The sequence below is a fragment of the Balaenoptera musculus genome, chromosome 18 (assembly GCF_009873245.2).
Source record: "Balaenoptera musculus isolate JJ_BM4_2016_0621 chromosome 18, mBalMus1.pri.v3, whole genome shotgun sequence".
Classification (NCBI taxonomy): Eukaryota; Metazoa; Chordata; class Mammalia; order Artiodactyla; family Balaenopteridae; genus Balaenoptera; species Balaenoptera musculus.
This window is the reverse complement of record NC_045802.1, coordinates 45,463,489-45,480,174: the sequence shown is the minus strand read 5'-3', so window position 1 is coordinate 45,480,174 and position 16,686 is coordinate 45,463,489. Positions and strand designations below refer to the sequence as shown.

General features: G+C 31.3%; 1 protein-coding gene across 1 annotated transcript in view; it reads left to right on the top strand.

Moving 5' to 3' along the window:
* The window catches only part of DACH1 (dachshund family transcription factor 1), a 411,546-nt gene that overhangs the window by 292,086 nt on the left and 102,774 nt on the right, over positions 1-16,686 (top strand). Inside the window, exons 5-6 of the mRNA XM_036832080.1 lie at positions 1,043-1,178; positions 4,546-4,680. Coding sequence (XP_036687975.1) covers positions 1,043-1,178; positions 4,546-4,680 — 271 coding nt within the window. The remainder of the gene's footprint in view (positions 1-1,042; positions 1,179-4,545; positions 4,681-16,686) is intronic.

The window sequence follows — 16,686 nt, the reverse complement described above, 5'->3', positions numbered from 1 at the left end:
GATTCCATTTTAGAACTTTTTTCTTTTAAAAAGTCTGCTTTTTTCCATATTTGCATCTTTGCACTCTAATCAGGAATAATTTACTTATTATTTATTATGTATCATGTATCAGTTTACTTGTACACTTCCAAATATTTATGAATTATTGAAAAGACTGTTCTTCAAGACCTGTGTGTTGATAGCTGAAGGTATAAACATCTTGTTGCTCGAAGAAAATGTTAACAAATGAGTATCGTATTTCTTAATCAGTAACTCTATAATAGCTCATTGGAGACAGTTATACAATACATTTGCACATTGGTCTCATAGGGAAGGTGCAAGACTTAAAGGGGAAGGTATGGAGTGGGACCTGAGTGTTAACATAGAACAGTATCAGGAAACATGATACCAGGTTTCCCTGTGATACAACTAATACATATTTCATGAATTTTCCCTAATATATTTGTGTGGTTGCATTGGAGCTAGGAGCCTGAAAGTTATTAGAATCAAAGAAAATTATTCAAATGTTAAATAATAATAGATTTCCATGATGCCTTAAAATGTGACTGTCTAGGTATATCCAGAGCAGCCCCATAATGAAATAGGTGTTAACAGTGCCTCCGGTATTATTATTATGATGTCATGGTGATAATCTGTGTGTTAAATGATCCTAGACACTTGCTGAAGCAATATAATTTATTTAAAGATTTTTTTAATTGATAATTGTCTACAATTAAAACCTGCTTTGTTCTGTTAATTCTTTGCTGTCTAATGGTTCTAAACTGGATGTCTTTTTTGATCTCTCTTTTTATCCAAAGAAGGGATTGACATTTGCCATTACTACAGCGATGTTCACCTATAGAACCATTTTCCTTTCTAGTCTTTCCTTACTTTGACTTTCCTCAAGATAAAAGGTGTCTTTTAATCCAGTTAAATGTTGATGAAAAAATGTGTTTGTCTTCACGTATCTATAGAATTAAGAAAAATCAACATTCCTTAAGCAAAGGTCCAATGTATTTACCTCTTTTCTCCCCCTCGTCACCCCCCAACCATGGTGGTGTAGGAGCGTGTTCCCGACAGCCCCTCGCCTGCCCCCTCCCTGGAGGAGGGCCGAAGGCCTGGCAGCCACCCATCATCACACCGCAGCAGCAGCGTGTCCAGCTCCCCAGCGCGGACTGAGAGCTCCTCGGACAGAATCCGTAGGTGTCATACTTCCACTTGTCACCATTTTAAACTTTAGTAGGTGCAGCTGGCTTTTCTAATCAAAATGCCCTCATTCCAAATAGATCTCAGATGTATCATGTTCTGATGCTTTGTAGCAATAGCCATCTCTCAAAATTATGTTTCCCAGTTTGCAATATCATGAGGTATGGTACTACATAAACAGGTTCTGATATAAACTCCCTCTTTGATGCCACACATAAAGATTTGAGCTATGAAACAGAGAAAGTAAGTAACCTTCTAGATTAGTTTCTGAGGTAAACATCTCCAACTCTCAAATACCTAGCATCCAAGTATACTGTTTATGGTTTATTCCTCTTCGTTCCTTCAATCCCATCCCTGCCATTTTTTAAAATTCACTAATTTTTAAACTTCATCCTTGCATTGACAAAGACATCCACAAAGAGGAATAAAAGAAACAGAATTCAAAATAACTGATTTTTAAAACATTTTGTAGTCATTCAGAAGATCAATAGATTGAAGAGTGTGAAATTGGTTAAATTTTAGGATTTGAATTAGTAACAGACAATAATGCATATTATCATCACATGTTATTATTATTAAATTCTAAAAAGTAAGGTTATATTTTATTTCATGATCACATTTTCAGATATTCAATCCTGGTCCTCACGGCCAAGAAAATTAAGAGTAAAGTTAATACACCATTCAATTAACTGGTTATTTTGTGTATGTACAAGAATCTAATATTGTTTACCAATAAAATGAGCATATTAACAGTGACTACCTTGGTTGCTAAAACCAATACTTACTGTATTGTTTACAGGCTTTAGTTATTATTTTAGGAAATCATTCTTATAGCATAAACTTCATCGAATTACACAAAATTTATTGAAGTTATTTGGTTGTTGAGAATATCTTCATAATAGGAAAAAGCATTTCCTAGAAAGTGTCTTTATAAGCTATAAAGGAAAGTTTGCATATCCTCAATATAGATACTGTGGAGGCAGATAACGTAAATATTGGTCAAATTGTATGTAATAAAATTATTTTTAAAATAGTCAATCATTGACAATTACATAGAATTCAACGTAATTCTAAATATGTATACTTTATTTAGCCTGTTTATAACATATTTCCCTAAGTTTGTAAGAGATGATTGTTACTGTTTATTAATAAAAATGGATATAGCACTTGATAATCATTGCCAAATCAATTGTATTTCTGGGGCTGGTAAACCTCAGTTCACACTACTTCCAAGCATTTTTCAAATAAAATATTTTCAGTATGCCTTTGTGCCATGTGGTCGCTAGAATCAGAAATTTAATGATGAATATTTGGTTTCATGTCTAATGCTTTTTAAGGTCTCATTGGAAAGGAGCTGTTCTAGAAAAGAAAATTATATTTTTTTCATAATACTTAATCGGAAATACAGACAAATAGGGGAAGATTTGAGAGTTTTTATATATATTCTTTTTTTTACTAACCATATTTTAAAATTCTTGATAGAAACAAAGTAATTACTTTCACATGCATGGACTACCATAATTGTCCAAATGGAAATATTGACACATGTACACACACGTGTACACATATATGCATATACACACATACATGTGCAAATGTATGCATATTTATTTTTAACTTTAGACTAACATAAAAATTTCAAAAATAATTTAAAATTCTTAAATATTTATCATCCAGTTTCACTCAATCAGTTGATCTTTCTGAAAGATATACCTGATAAAGGCCTAATGCCACCTTATTGTCTTTATCACAGACATTGTGCTTCTTTACCTCAAATACTCCATTGTTTGTTTTCTACAAACAAGGAATTTCCCTTACATAACCACAGAATAGTGATTAAAATCAGGAAATTAAGACTATTATCGTACTATTCTCTAAGCTGCACACCTTATTCAAATTTCACCAGCTTTCCCACTATTATTTTTTCCTTTTTTTTCCTCACTAATATTTTTAATAATAAGAGATTTTTCTTTCATGGTCCAAAATCCCATCCTGGATCACATGGTGAAATTACTTGTCATGTGCCCTTAATCCTTTTAAATCTGAAACGGTTCCTTAATCTTTTATATCTTTCAGTACCTTGACATTTTTGGAGAATACATACCATTTATTTTGTAGAATGTCCCTCAGGTTGGAATTTTTTGATGTTTTCTCATAATTTGACTTAAGTTATGTATTTTTGGCAGGAATGACACAGACATGATAGTGTGTCCTTCTCAGTGCATGATTTCAGAAGATATATGATATTTTGCCAATACTTGTGATAACCATCACTTGGCTGAGGTAGTGACGGACTTCGAGATTTCTCTCCTGCAAAGTTCCTTTTTAAATTGTTTTTAACCTTTGTAGATAATAAGTATCTTGTGAGGAGATATCTTAACATTATGTAAATGTTCTATTCATCAAACTTTCACTTCACTACTTTCATAATTGTTCATTGAAGATTCTTCCCTGAAACAATTATTACTATGGTGATTTCCAAATGGTAATTCCTAACATAGTCTTATACATTATTCTATACATATTTTAAAACTATATTTTTTGCAGTGAAAGTAAGATTTTATGGAATGATTTTTCTTCAAAATTTTTGCACAAAACCAAGATTTTCATGGGCAATTTATTAAGAAATTTATTGACTGGACTGTGATCATAAGGGTATTTGATCATCTGCTTTATCGTTTCAGTAGTGACAGGTTACTCTTAATAGTTCAAGAAAGAAATTACTGTTTTTAATCATTCAACCATTTAATAGGTATTAATTGGGCTCTTTTATTTTTAAATTTGAGTTCAAATCCCAATTTTTAAAGAAGTACTTTGATATCTGTGAAACTTTGTGTTTTATTGACTAGAATAGAATAGGACTATTGAAACAGCTATTTCAATGCCTTAACTTGTTGAAAACTCTATTTGCCCTCTCATGCCACTAGAATTTTTTAAAATTATGTTTTAACTTTATAGTGTTAAAGAGTGTTCTAACGTTAAGGTTGCAGTTTTTGCAGAGTTAAGGAAGGTTATATGCTAAGGAGAGAATGTGATACACTAGATAAAGCTTGAATATTTCATTGGTAATGGTTATAGGGGTATGGCCATTCAAAAGTATTCCAGACATGAGAAAATATACATATTTTATGTGAAATAAAAATAAGATAAAACAGTTTCATTTTCAATATATTTCTGCTTGTTCTCAAAAATTATCATAGTTATCAGTTCTCACAGTGTTCAACTTAGAGATAGGTTATAATTTTAAAGTTAGACCATGATATTATATTTATTTCTGAGTCCAAAAGAGTTTAAATAAGTTATTTGAATATTTTGTATTATGGTGTTTTAGTCTTTTTTCTTTTGTTTCTGACTTGACAGCTGTCCATCAGAATGGTTTGTCCATGAACCAGATGCTGATGGGTTTATCACCAAACGTACTCCCTGGGCCCAAAGAGGGAGATTTGGCTGGTCATGACATGGGACATGAGTCGAAAAGGATGCATATTGAAAAAGGTAATATATGATTATGAGGTCTTGTTTTTCCTGCTCAACATATGAACTAGGTTTTAACCACAGAACAAAGTATATTTCTAGATTATATTAGAAGATGGCATATAAACATTTTAAAAACCTACAATATTAAGTAAAATGCCTATTCAACAAAAAAGAAATATGAATGAGACATATTTCTCTTAAACAACAGGTAAATGTTCATTTATTTTCCAGTACGTTTTAAAAAAGAGAATTGTTTGTTTTAATTGTTATCTCTGAGTTCCTCAAGGACTATAGTTCGTCTTTCTCCGTGCTTTTAGGGTCAATTGTCATTTTACTTAGCATAATAGAGCAAGGACAATATACAAAGGATTATTATGATTATTTTTTGGATTAAAAGACACATGGTCATTTGATCAACCAAGAAATATAGTGAATCTTATCAACCAATGTACTAGTAGTTGTTTCTAAAGTGTATGCAACAAATAACAAAGCACAGATTGTGCAAAGCTGTGAGAGTTTCCTATTTATATTTTATTTGTACCAGAAAACTCATTTTCACAGGCAAAAATTTGTCTTTTCATGCCTTATTTCATGAAATACTTTCATGGAGAATTGAAATATTATTTTACATGCATGTTGGAAATTTATGCTATTGGATGCAAATTAATGTTTTCAAATGGTAAATTTAAATTGGGACCACTGGCGCCCTGCCATATCTTTTTCATCTTAATTTAATATTTTCAAATTTTATTAATAATATAGACTGGATACTTTGGCTATCTTTTTTTGACATGAATATCAAGCAATCAGTGTTATGAAAAGGATTGTTTCTTTGGAAAACATAATTATACAAAAGGTACAATTCATTGGCTGTCAAAAAGGGAGATAAGTAAAATTGGCTATTTAGATAATCAGAGAGAAATGATTGGAGAAAGACTAAGTTAAGGTGGAGCAACCGTTTTTCCTCGAAAATGACTATTCACAAAAAGTAAAAATGCTTACATAAACATTTTTCTATTCAACATGAAAACAGCTCTGCTGAGTCCTTAGGAAGAAAGAACACTGTATTTCTATAAATTAAATTATCGGCATTATGCAATTAATAAGAAAATGGTCATCTTTTCTAGGTGCTAACATGTCAAGATCTAGGTATATTTGAGAGCAGCATTAAGGCAACCTCCTAATCATTTATTTTAAAATTCGCTATCAAATATTATCACAAGCTGGGTGGAATATATACAAGTGCATCAGTGAATGAGATTGCCTCTAAATGTCTAATTCTAATTTTCTGTGAGTTCTTCTTCAAAAATGAAGAAGAATATATAATGCCTTATGTATCTTTTGACATATACCTTTTATATTTAATCAAAAACCAATTTGAGGAAATATTATGGAAATTTTTATAGTAATAAAATATAAAACTGCATAGAGGACTTAAGTTTCAAGTAAGAATATTGAAATATAAAAATTCATTATTTGGGTTAAGTAGCCATTCTCCACTAGGGTTCTATGAAAGAATGAAGTCCTATAGAAAATGATTTTAGTGATTAATTTCTCAATTTTCCCATAGATGCTACATAGCTAGTTTCACTTGAAATGCATAAGAGAGAAGTTTTATGATATACAATGGTTGTCAGGATATTAGGCTTTAATTCTCTTGCGGAACCTTGGTGAAAAAAGGCTGGGAGTGAAATATAAAAGCCCGGAGGTGGTAGTGAAGAGACCACCAAAGGAATGACCAATAATGTGATTGGAATAATGAATATCACTGGAATTTTTGGTGAGGAGCTTTCTACAATCTCATGTTTCAAGTTGAGTTGACTATAATTTTTGTAACTTTCTTTTTCCGTGAGTCTTGAGTTCTATCTGCCTATCTGCCCATCATCTGTCTATATACCTATCATCTATTTGTTACTACTATTATAACTTTGCCATCGTAGAGCCTTTCCTGAGATACCATACTAGGTTGATATAGGGAATCCCACTGCTGGTTTTCCTGTGTGCCTGCCCCCCAAATCTTCATTACAACATTTTCCTTGTTATTTGGAAGTTATTTTTTCATTGGTCTGCTTCCAGTACTAGACTGTATACTCCTTGGAGTCATGTGTGTATTACATTTGCTTTAAACAGACTAGACAATCTATGAATGCATATTGATCTGTGCTAAATTACTAGAAGATTCTAAGAGATGGTGAAAGTAAGTTAAAGTAACTGTGATGATGAAAGGCAAAAGGTGGAATTTCATAACCTTAAGAACATACATTTATATGAAACAGTAGAATGTTCTGGCCAGGAATATACACAAAAACTTTCTATAGCACTAATGGTACTTCTTATCACATCTTAAGTTTTTAAAATGGTTTTGCTGTCAGAATAAAGACCTTGATCATATCCCAACAGTTTTTCAATATTTTAATGTATATTTTATAAAGGAAAGTAAGTTTTTAATATTCTCCCTAGAAATGTGAAACTCACTTTAAACTCATAATTTCAAATGTAGTTATGGAATCGTGGACATTGTAATAGATTTTGATACTCTTATAGTAAGAATTTTATTATATGATGCTCATCTCTTTTATGTACTCTCACTCTTTTATCTATTTTTCAGCATACTGAACTAATAGTAAATATTCATAGGCTTTCTAGATTGATAGGGTCTACTAAATTAAAAATTGTTTTCTTTCATGACTACATTTATCATGTGCCGCATACTTGCCCTGTAACATTCTTACTACACATATCTGTATTAAAACAAGTGACTTCATTTAGAGACATTTGTAGAGAAATTAATTACATGTTTGTGTCATTTTAGGCTTGAACTTCTTAAATGTAATTTGCTGCCTACCACTTTAAATCATTCAAAAGATAATAATTCTTAAGAAAACATTGATGTTAAAAATAGATACCAGAATTAATTTGTATGCTGAGAATCACTGTGGTCTAAAATCTTAATCACCAGTAACTTTTAAGCATTTTAAAATCTTCTAAATATTAAAAAGCTATTGACTTTACTCTATTAGAATATTTACGTCACTATTAGTTGAAGAACCAGTGGCTTTACAGGTGTTAGAACTCAGAAGTACTAAGTGCTGAGTAAATTTGCTACTTAGTTTTTAAAATAAAAACACTCTAATGGGCTTTTGAACCCAGGAAGAGTTTAATTAAAGTACATTTAAAATATAAATATGAAAAACAAGTTAGTGTATCAAGAAGTAATAGACATATAATATTGTTTCAAGCATCCCAAGTGTAAGGAGAAATTATTTTAATAGTACGAACTTTGACTAAAATTGGGAGTTTGTCAAGGATATGTGCTGAGGAAATCTATGATACAGCTCATAGCCTCAAAAACTATTTTATGTCCTTTAACTTTTCCAAACATACTGCAACTTTCTGGATTTTAAACACATTGCTGATTTTTACCCTCAGTCTAAATTTAGTGGAATAGGCAGTACTAATTGACATTTTCTTTTTTTTAATTGAAGTATAGTTGATTTACAATGTTGTGTTAGTTTCTGGTGTACAGCAAAGTGATTCAGCTTTATATATATGGAACGAAAGAATTACGTATGTATATGTATGTATATATATAATATATTATTTCTCAGATTCTTTTCCAATATAGGTTATTATAAGATGTTGAGTATAGTTTCCTGTGCTATACAGTAGGATCTTGTTGTTTATCTATTTTATATAAAGAAGTGTGTAAATGTTAATCCCAAACTCCTAATTTATCCCTCCCCCTACCCTTTCCCCTTTGGTAACCATAAGTTTTTGTTCTATGCCTGTGAGTCTGTTTCTGTTTTGTAAATAAGCTCATTTGTATCTTTTTTTTTTTTTTTTTTTTTCCACATATAAGAGATATCACATGATATTTGTCTTTCTCTCTGTCTTACCTCACTTAGTATGATAATCTCTAGGTCCATCCATGTTGCTGTAAATGGCATTATTTTATTCTTTTTTATAGCTGAGCAATATTCCATTGTGTATATGTACCACATCTTCTTTATCCATTTATCTGTCAATGGACACTTAGGTTGCTTCCATGACTTGGCTGTCGTAAATAGTGCTTCTATGAACATTGGGGTGCATGTATCTTTTCAAATTAGAGTTTTCTCCAAATATATGCCCCGCATTTAAATTATATAAACAGGCTCCCTGTTTCTTTATGCTGCACTTCTCTCTTTATCCCCACAAAATCTGTCTCTTGGTGCTAATTTACAGTGTTAATTCTCTTATGCATAATTTTTTCCCTGGTTTTTCTAAAATTGCTTGAATTGCTGCTATTCCCAACACATTTTTTAGCATGTTTCATACCTTGCATGTAGTTTCACGTGCACATTTTTGTTATTATGGAATTTATCTAATTTTTTGCTTACCAAAAATCAAATGTATGCTACAGATATGATACTGTATGCTACAGTATCAGCTTTTTTCCAGTTATAGAAAATGTGAGCATTTATAATTGGAACTAAGTACTGAATACCTAATTTATGTTAGTTTATTTCAGTCTTGGACTAAATAAACCAAAATGATATAATCAATATTTATTGAATGTCAGATATGTGAAATAAACCATATGAAATGCAAAACTTCCCTTCTTCTTTTGCTGCTACAGTTGCACAGAATTTTTCTTCATATATATTCTAATTTTCCCTATAGTTGAGGCTTTTCCCTTTATTTGTTTTCATAAAATATATGACAACTTGCATTGGTGATTTCTGACATTTTATTTTTTTATTTTTCATTTTTTCTAATTATATATATTTTTATTGAAGTATAGTTGATGTACAATATTGTATGTTACAGGTATACAATATAGTGATTCACAATTTTAAGTTATACTCCATTTATAGTTATTATAAAATATTGGCTATATTCCCTGTGCTGCACAATATGTCCTTGTAGATTATTCCATACATAATAGTTTGTACCTCTTGCCATTTTAGAAGCAGGAATAATTTAAGATGAGGCAGGAAATACAGGGGATTTGCTTCAGGCCATGAAATATTTCTTTTGTCGCATATTCTTTTGTCACGTATTCTTCGTGGGCAGTACCCAATATTTCCAATGGTTAACAGACATGTATGGAAGGTTCTCATTTTGGTATTCTGAATTTGAGGACAAAGCACTAAAGGCAATAAAGTAGTTAGTAAACTGGCCATATTGGGATATCCTCTTATTAATGCTTTATTCTTAGCATCCAACCTTGAGGACCACTTTCCTACAAAACATCTTTCTTAAATGACTGCCATCACTTTTCTCCTATTTGTGGAAATAATTTTTTTGAAATATATTTCCTTTTGCACATTTCTCATTGTTTAAAAATTCTAATTTTAAGATTGTCTTCAAAAATGACTTTCTTTTTTCAATTCTAGATTAACATTACACAAATTAATTTATAGTAAATATCATACACACATATATCAAAAATCTGAACCTGTTAGTATCTCATGTGACTATATAGATGTGCAAAGAGTGAAAACCCTTTTCTTTAGAAATTTCTATATTTTGGTAATGTTAGCACACTATATGTGTGCCACTTATAAAATGAACTACCTCAATGTTACCTAAAGTTTACATTTTCCAGGAATTTATTATTATGTAATTAATATGAACATTACTAAAAGAAATAGGGCCATTTATTGATGCCGAAGATGTCAGTTGCTTCTCCAGGGCATCCATAACTTTAGGTTTTGGAAAGTTTTTTGGACACTTAGAAAGCTGAATCATGTTACTACTGCTGATAATTTTCATGAACTAGATGCCAAAGCTATTAGAGAGTATTTAGTTTTGGATACATTATAAATAATAATATACATTTATAGTAATTTTACTTACTGTAATAGTTTTACTTTTACTTAGTCAGATGAAATGTCTTTTCCCCATGGAAAAAACAGAATAGACTATTAATTATTCCACTTATTCAGCTTTATTTTTTTGAGCTTTTTTGATAGGCACAGAATGACTCACTTCCTCACTGTTTAAGAAATATTTTTATGTAGTCATGCCAATAGCTAATATTTTTATAGCATTAAAAGTGAGGTAGGAGTAAGTTACTAGTAGATTAACATATTAGCTCCACATACAAATTTGCTTCATGTAATGATTTATTTATGAATTATTATAAATTATTTTATTTCCTTCATTTAAGATGTTTATTGACTTACTGAATTGATTATCTCTAATTTTTAATTTTGGAATTTATTTGCGTATTGCTTTAACCGTGGATTTCTATTTTTTCTAGTTTCAAGTTGAAATTTTACATATTCTGGTGTAGAAGTGATCTAAAGGGAATGTGTACATTCTTCTATATGTTTATTTGAGAATTAGCTCCAAATTCAAACTTCATTTTGGAAATATTATATCCGATATTTTTTAGTGAAGCTAAAACAATTTTTCTTTTGTATATTTTTATTTCGTGCGTGGGCAAATAAGTATGTTTCTAAAGAACTACAAAACACTGTCCTTTCTTCCCTGATTAGACATATTAAGAAATGTACAAAAATATAGGCCATTAAAAGTTCAGTGACTCAGAGAGCTTTCTTAATCTTTTTTATCTAAACTAATAGCAAAATATAAACGTCAGTTTCTGCAGATAAGCTTCGTGTGATGTTGTTTTTGTAGAACAAAACAGGAGATATCTACAATCTCATATGTTTCAACCTAATACTTTTGAACATTTTTCTATTCTGAGATGTAAATTAGGATCTCTTCTAAAGAGCTTAATAAAAAAGAAAAAAAATGACATTTAAAAATATATTTCCAATCTTGCCTTATATCCACAGTCTGCTTTTATTGAAACTTTTTAATATTCTTACATGTGCTTATGTGTGTCCCTGCACATGGGCAAACACACAGGGCTTTATCTTCATTTGATAGATGAGGGAGTGATACTACTTTGAATGCTGTGTTATGAGTTAAGAAGCAAGAGTAATAGCCCCCTTGTCTCTTGTGCTTGAAGCAGTTTGAATTCCTCCATCAACTTGATGGAATGATTTAACACACCATTCAGCCTTGTTTGCAGGACCTGTAAGGTGACAGCAAAGCTCAGGTAAATCTTAAAAAATACGGGAACTAATTTGGAGGAGTTTATATAACACATTAGATGAAAGGTCAATATGGAACTCATGGCTATTATGTTTAAATGCATAAAAACCTGATAGTATTTTGAACATATTTTAAAAGAGATATTGCCCACCCATTCTGGAGAACTGGGTATGATGTTTTCCTCTGACTTTTCCTTATCTATTACCACTTATTCTTGTGCCTTTTGGCAAACTATTCCTAGAAATGTGTGTGATAACTTCAGCATATGAAAATCTGTTTTGTTTCAGTAGAAGCTATATTTTAAACTTTCCTTAAATTTTTACATTACCATTGTCGCTAGTATCTTATGCTACAGTTTCAGAATATTAAACAAGTACAATTGTTTTAACTACTGTGAAATTGACAGATGAAGCTGAAAACCAAAAGCACCTTTCATGGGATTTTAAACACTATTTTCCTCCATATGCCATCCCAATTATTATTTAGATATTACATTCCTAATTTACTGTTAAGGTTGATTAGAATTCAAGCCTCTCAAAAGCATGTACCAAAGGTCTTGGGCTGTGGAAAACATTTTTATAAAATAATCCATTAATGCAGAGGAGTGCAACTAAATTAGTTAGCAATTTGCTGAGCATGAATTAATGAATAGAGCTTCTTCCAGCTCCCAGAGTTGTAATTTTCATAATAACCTCAGACCTTTATTTGGCAGGTTGTTTAGTTTTTTCGTTTGAAGGTTTTCATTAGTCTAATGAGGACTGTGCAAGGGCGAACAGTCAGCACAATTTACATGGGGAAGCTATCATAATAAATGAAGCAATTTGAATAACACGCAAGGGTTTATGCAACAAGATAAGAAGAGATTGTAGAGCGAGATTTAGAGGTAACCAATACATTAGACCAACTAATAACTGAAGTAATCCCAATAAAAGGCTTAAGTGAAAGGAATGAAATTAATGATATATACAAAGTTGTAATGATATGATACATGATTCATTAGATTAATAAAATAAGTATTCAATTGTTTTTAGTGCTTTTCGTCTAAGCTTTGTTTGTATCAGGCATTTTAATTAGGTTTGTTCACTGGATCACTTTGCTTAGTTAACTTTTAGACCATAGCTGAGGTTTTTAATGATATTTTTTCTTTCTTATTTAAACTTTATAGCCTTGATAGTTCATTGAATTAATTATATGCAATATATTGTGTATGGAGATGGTTTTTAAAGTAATTGCATATAGCTCCACCTAAGTGGTGATTAAACTTTAAGTATGAATGCCCAGTATGTTTCTCAATTTTTAAAAACAACTGTTTTTTGCTTCTACTCTTGATAAAGTACCTTTATAAGTAGTTGACAAAGGTCGTGATGTCCTATAATTCACACCAAATTGTAATAACTAAGATTTTTTAATTGCTAAATTCCCAGATTAAGAAGAGCCACTCATAAAAGACATTATTAGAAATTATTCATTTATAGTCAATGTAATTCTTTAAGATACAAGACAGAAAATGTGTCTTAAAAATAGCCATAATTTTATTTTCTTCTTTACATGTCTTTCTATTGAAAAATGAATTTTTGTTTGGATTGGTTTGAGAATTAAAACTTTTATGCAAGCAATTCGGTCTGAATGTTCAGCATTCTTTTATAAGAGATGAAGAAAGAGTTGATAGGATTTTTTTTTAATTCTATGGCAAGTGACATAAAACTTTAGAAAGCAGGTTTCATGTTTGATATGTGGAGTCAAATTACTTTAAAACTAAGTAAAAGTGTAATTTTCAATGTCATTATGTATCAACCTTTATGAGGTCACACCTTGAGGGAATTCCTTATCTGTGATAAGTGGCCCAAATCAGTGGAGTTTTATGAAGTGCTGCCATTCTGTTCTCTTCTTCTGAGTTTGGAAGTCCTGGCATGTATCTCTACCCCAGTTTCAAATCACAGTCTCTTGCTATAGATAAATTAATGGATAATTATATTCCTTCTTTGTTTATGAAGGAAACAAGTGGTTTAGCCTTCTTACATTTGTGAATATGTTAAAAGACGGTTAGGATACATTTAAAAAATAATGATGGCTCTATATTTCAAACGTGTAATTATATTTATCTTTAAGGTTTAGCCTTTGAAAAGGGGCAACATTGAATTCTTTCATGGACTATATTTTGTTAATTACTTTTCAGTAAAAACTACTTCCAGAAAATGAAGTAGTTTTCTTTCTTTTTCTTTCTTCCTTTCTTCCTTTCTCTCTCTCTTTCTTTTTCTTTCTTTCTTTCTTTCTTTCTTTCTTTCTTTCTTTCTTTCTTTCTTTCTTTCTTTCTTTCTTTTTTTTTCTTTCGTTCCTTCCTTCTTTCCTTCCTTCCCTTCCTTCCTTCTTTCCTTCTGCATTTGAAGTATATGGATACAGATTTAAATATAATTTTGTAGCTTGATATTATCTTTGTATTAATTTTACAATTGGGATAACTATTAAACATTTTGAGGTTGCTAGTGGAGCATAAAAATAAATATATAATTCTTTGAGTTATATCTATCAATTTGCTGTATAATTGACTTTATAATTTATTTGTTATTTATGAATATTATTAATTACTATCTATTCTATCATGACAAAAACTAACCTAAGGCTTTTGTGAAAAAAGTTTGAGTTCACAAAGCAATTGCATATTCATTTAAGAAATAATTTTCACTGGAAGCACTCTAGCACAGGGGTAACGAGTATAGTCTGAGAATTAGACCTCTTTGTATTCAAGTCCAGGTTAAAGTTGTAAACCTGGTACATTATATAACATCCTTGGCCTTCAGTTTTTCATCTGTGAAAATAGACAAATAGTACCTGAAATATAATCACAAAGTTTTGTTATGAGAATTAAGTGCTCAGCCTGCATGATATATTGTATACATGGTAGGTCCCTTCAGGAAGGAGACTGTGCATAGGAATAGAATTCAAGGTGTGACTGGAGAGGATAATGCAGTAATCCAGGGCTTAGTAGAAGCCATGCTGCCACATTTTGGTGCTCCATCTGATCTGCTTGCTGGGGCATTCAGTTGAATGATCCATCCAGAGGACACAGACACGTCTTGAAGTGACACAGATCAGAGAGCAAGGTAGAGAGGGAGGACGGTGCATCTGGAGCAGACTGACAGGAGTCATAAGTCACTGCATTTCAAGCTCGGTGAATGCGAGTTTGGGTCTGTGTTATTTACAACCAGATCTGCAGTGTCTGTCACTATGGTGCGCTGTAATGCATTACATAAAGGGGTGAATGATTTCTCTGATCAGTGGTCATTTGATGTAAGCAGTAACACCAAAGAGAAGATCACAATTCCAAGAAATATTTGTGGAAGGATATGGAATAATTTTATAGCTGTAATCTCATACCTTTAAATAAATCATTGTAAATCGTTTCTTAGCAGCATTCTAACAAATTTACCATTTATTAAAAAAAAAAAAGCAAGCAATTTTCTCTGTATTTCTTCATTTATTCATTAATTCAGCAAACGATTTGCAATTACCTGCTATATGGCAGGCACAGTGTTTGTTGCTGAGAATTCAGAGATGGATTTTAAATGAAGGACATAAGACATTGTTCTTTTATTTTTTTAAGGCATACTAATGAGAAGCTTTTGAATTAAATTGATGATACCGAGGGGCAATCCTATATATAGGAGTTATTCAAAAATGCCATACTTCTTGCCATACTTTGCCTAAATGTAAACTCTATTAAAAAATGGCTATGTGTCTCATGGCTTTGTTTTTTCCTTCCATTTTATTGGCCATCATGAATACACAGGAAGTTTTCCATTCCATCTCCTCTACAGTCATGCAATAGGTGTAGTTTTACACCTGAAGCTAGATTGAGAATTTTCATAGACAGTGGTGTGCATTGCTTTACTGGTAACAATGAGACAGTTTTAGGAAACAGATATGCAGTAAATCATTATTGTGTTAAAGGATGTTATCATGTTATCTCTCATGACAAGGGAGAGGATGTGGCACTTCTTGGGGACCTTTAACAGAAATAGTCCATTTAAACCTAGATCTAAGGATGGAATGCCTTTCTGAGTTTTGCTATTATTTACAGATAGGATGGAAGACCAGACATACCCTACGTCATAAATTGTCTTGCAATTGGGGTGGGGGGTGGATTTTTGAAGACAAATAGTGCCACATTCTCCAAATCAGTGTTCTCTCCACTTATGCTATCTAAAATAAAATCCAAATCTAGGCAGGTGGGCAATTTATGGGTAGTGTATTGCCTTATCTCACAAGATTTAAGTTAGATACTCTATGCATCACTTAGAAAAGTATTTGGAACAGTTATCTGCTCAAGAATGTTGGTTCCCTTTGTCTACAGAGAAAGAAATCAAGAATTTAACTATGTCTCCATACATGGAAATAAAAGCATTATGCAAATCAAGTTTTTTTTTCCTGTAGTTTTCCTCTAAACTGCAATTTACATATTTGTTCTTGAGGTTTTTTTAGTTTGTTTGTTTTGTTTTAATCTAAGTATTTTGAGTTTTCAGTTTATATCATCTTTACTAGGATCCAGCTTAAAGAAAAAACAACATTGGATTATAAATCTATAAAAGACTCCAATAAGGGATGCATGCTGATTCCAGTTTCTCCTCCAAACATTACTCAGAGGCCAAAGGCAACAGGATTAAATTTTTCTTCTGTTGCTTTTGAGTTTCTAATGATGAACCTAAATCCTTTCAATCCCAACATAATCATAGCTCATGCTGCATCCCAACTTAAATGCAATATTCAAGTTTAGGCAGTGGGTGGAAGGAGAGAGAAGTCTATTCCAGTAATATTGGAGACAGCCTCCTTTTTTTTTTTGTTTACTATTAATTCATATTCCTCAAGGGTCTCCAATCTTTTATTTCATATATATATGTATATATATTTGATTCCACTATAATCCTTTTTATTCTAAGAGCCTTCATAGGCTTGGAATAATTGCTAATGATGCAAATA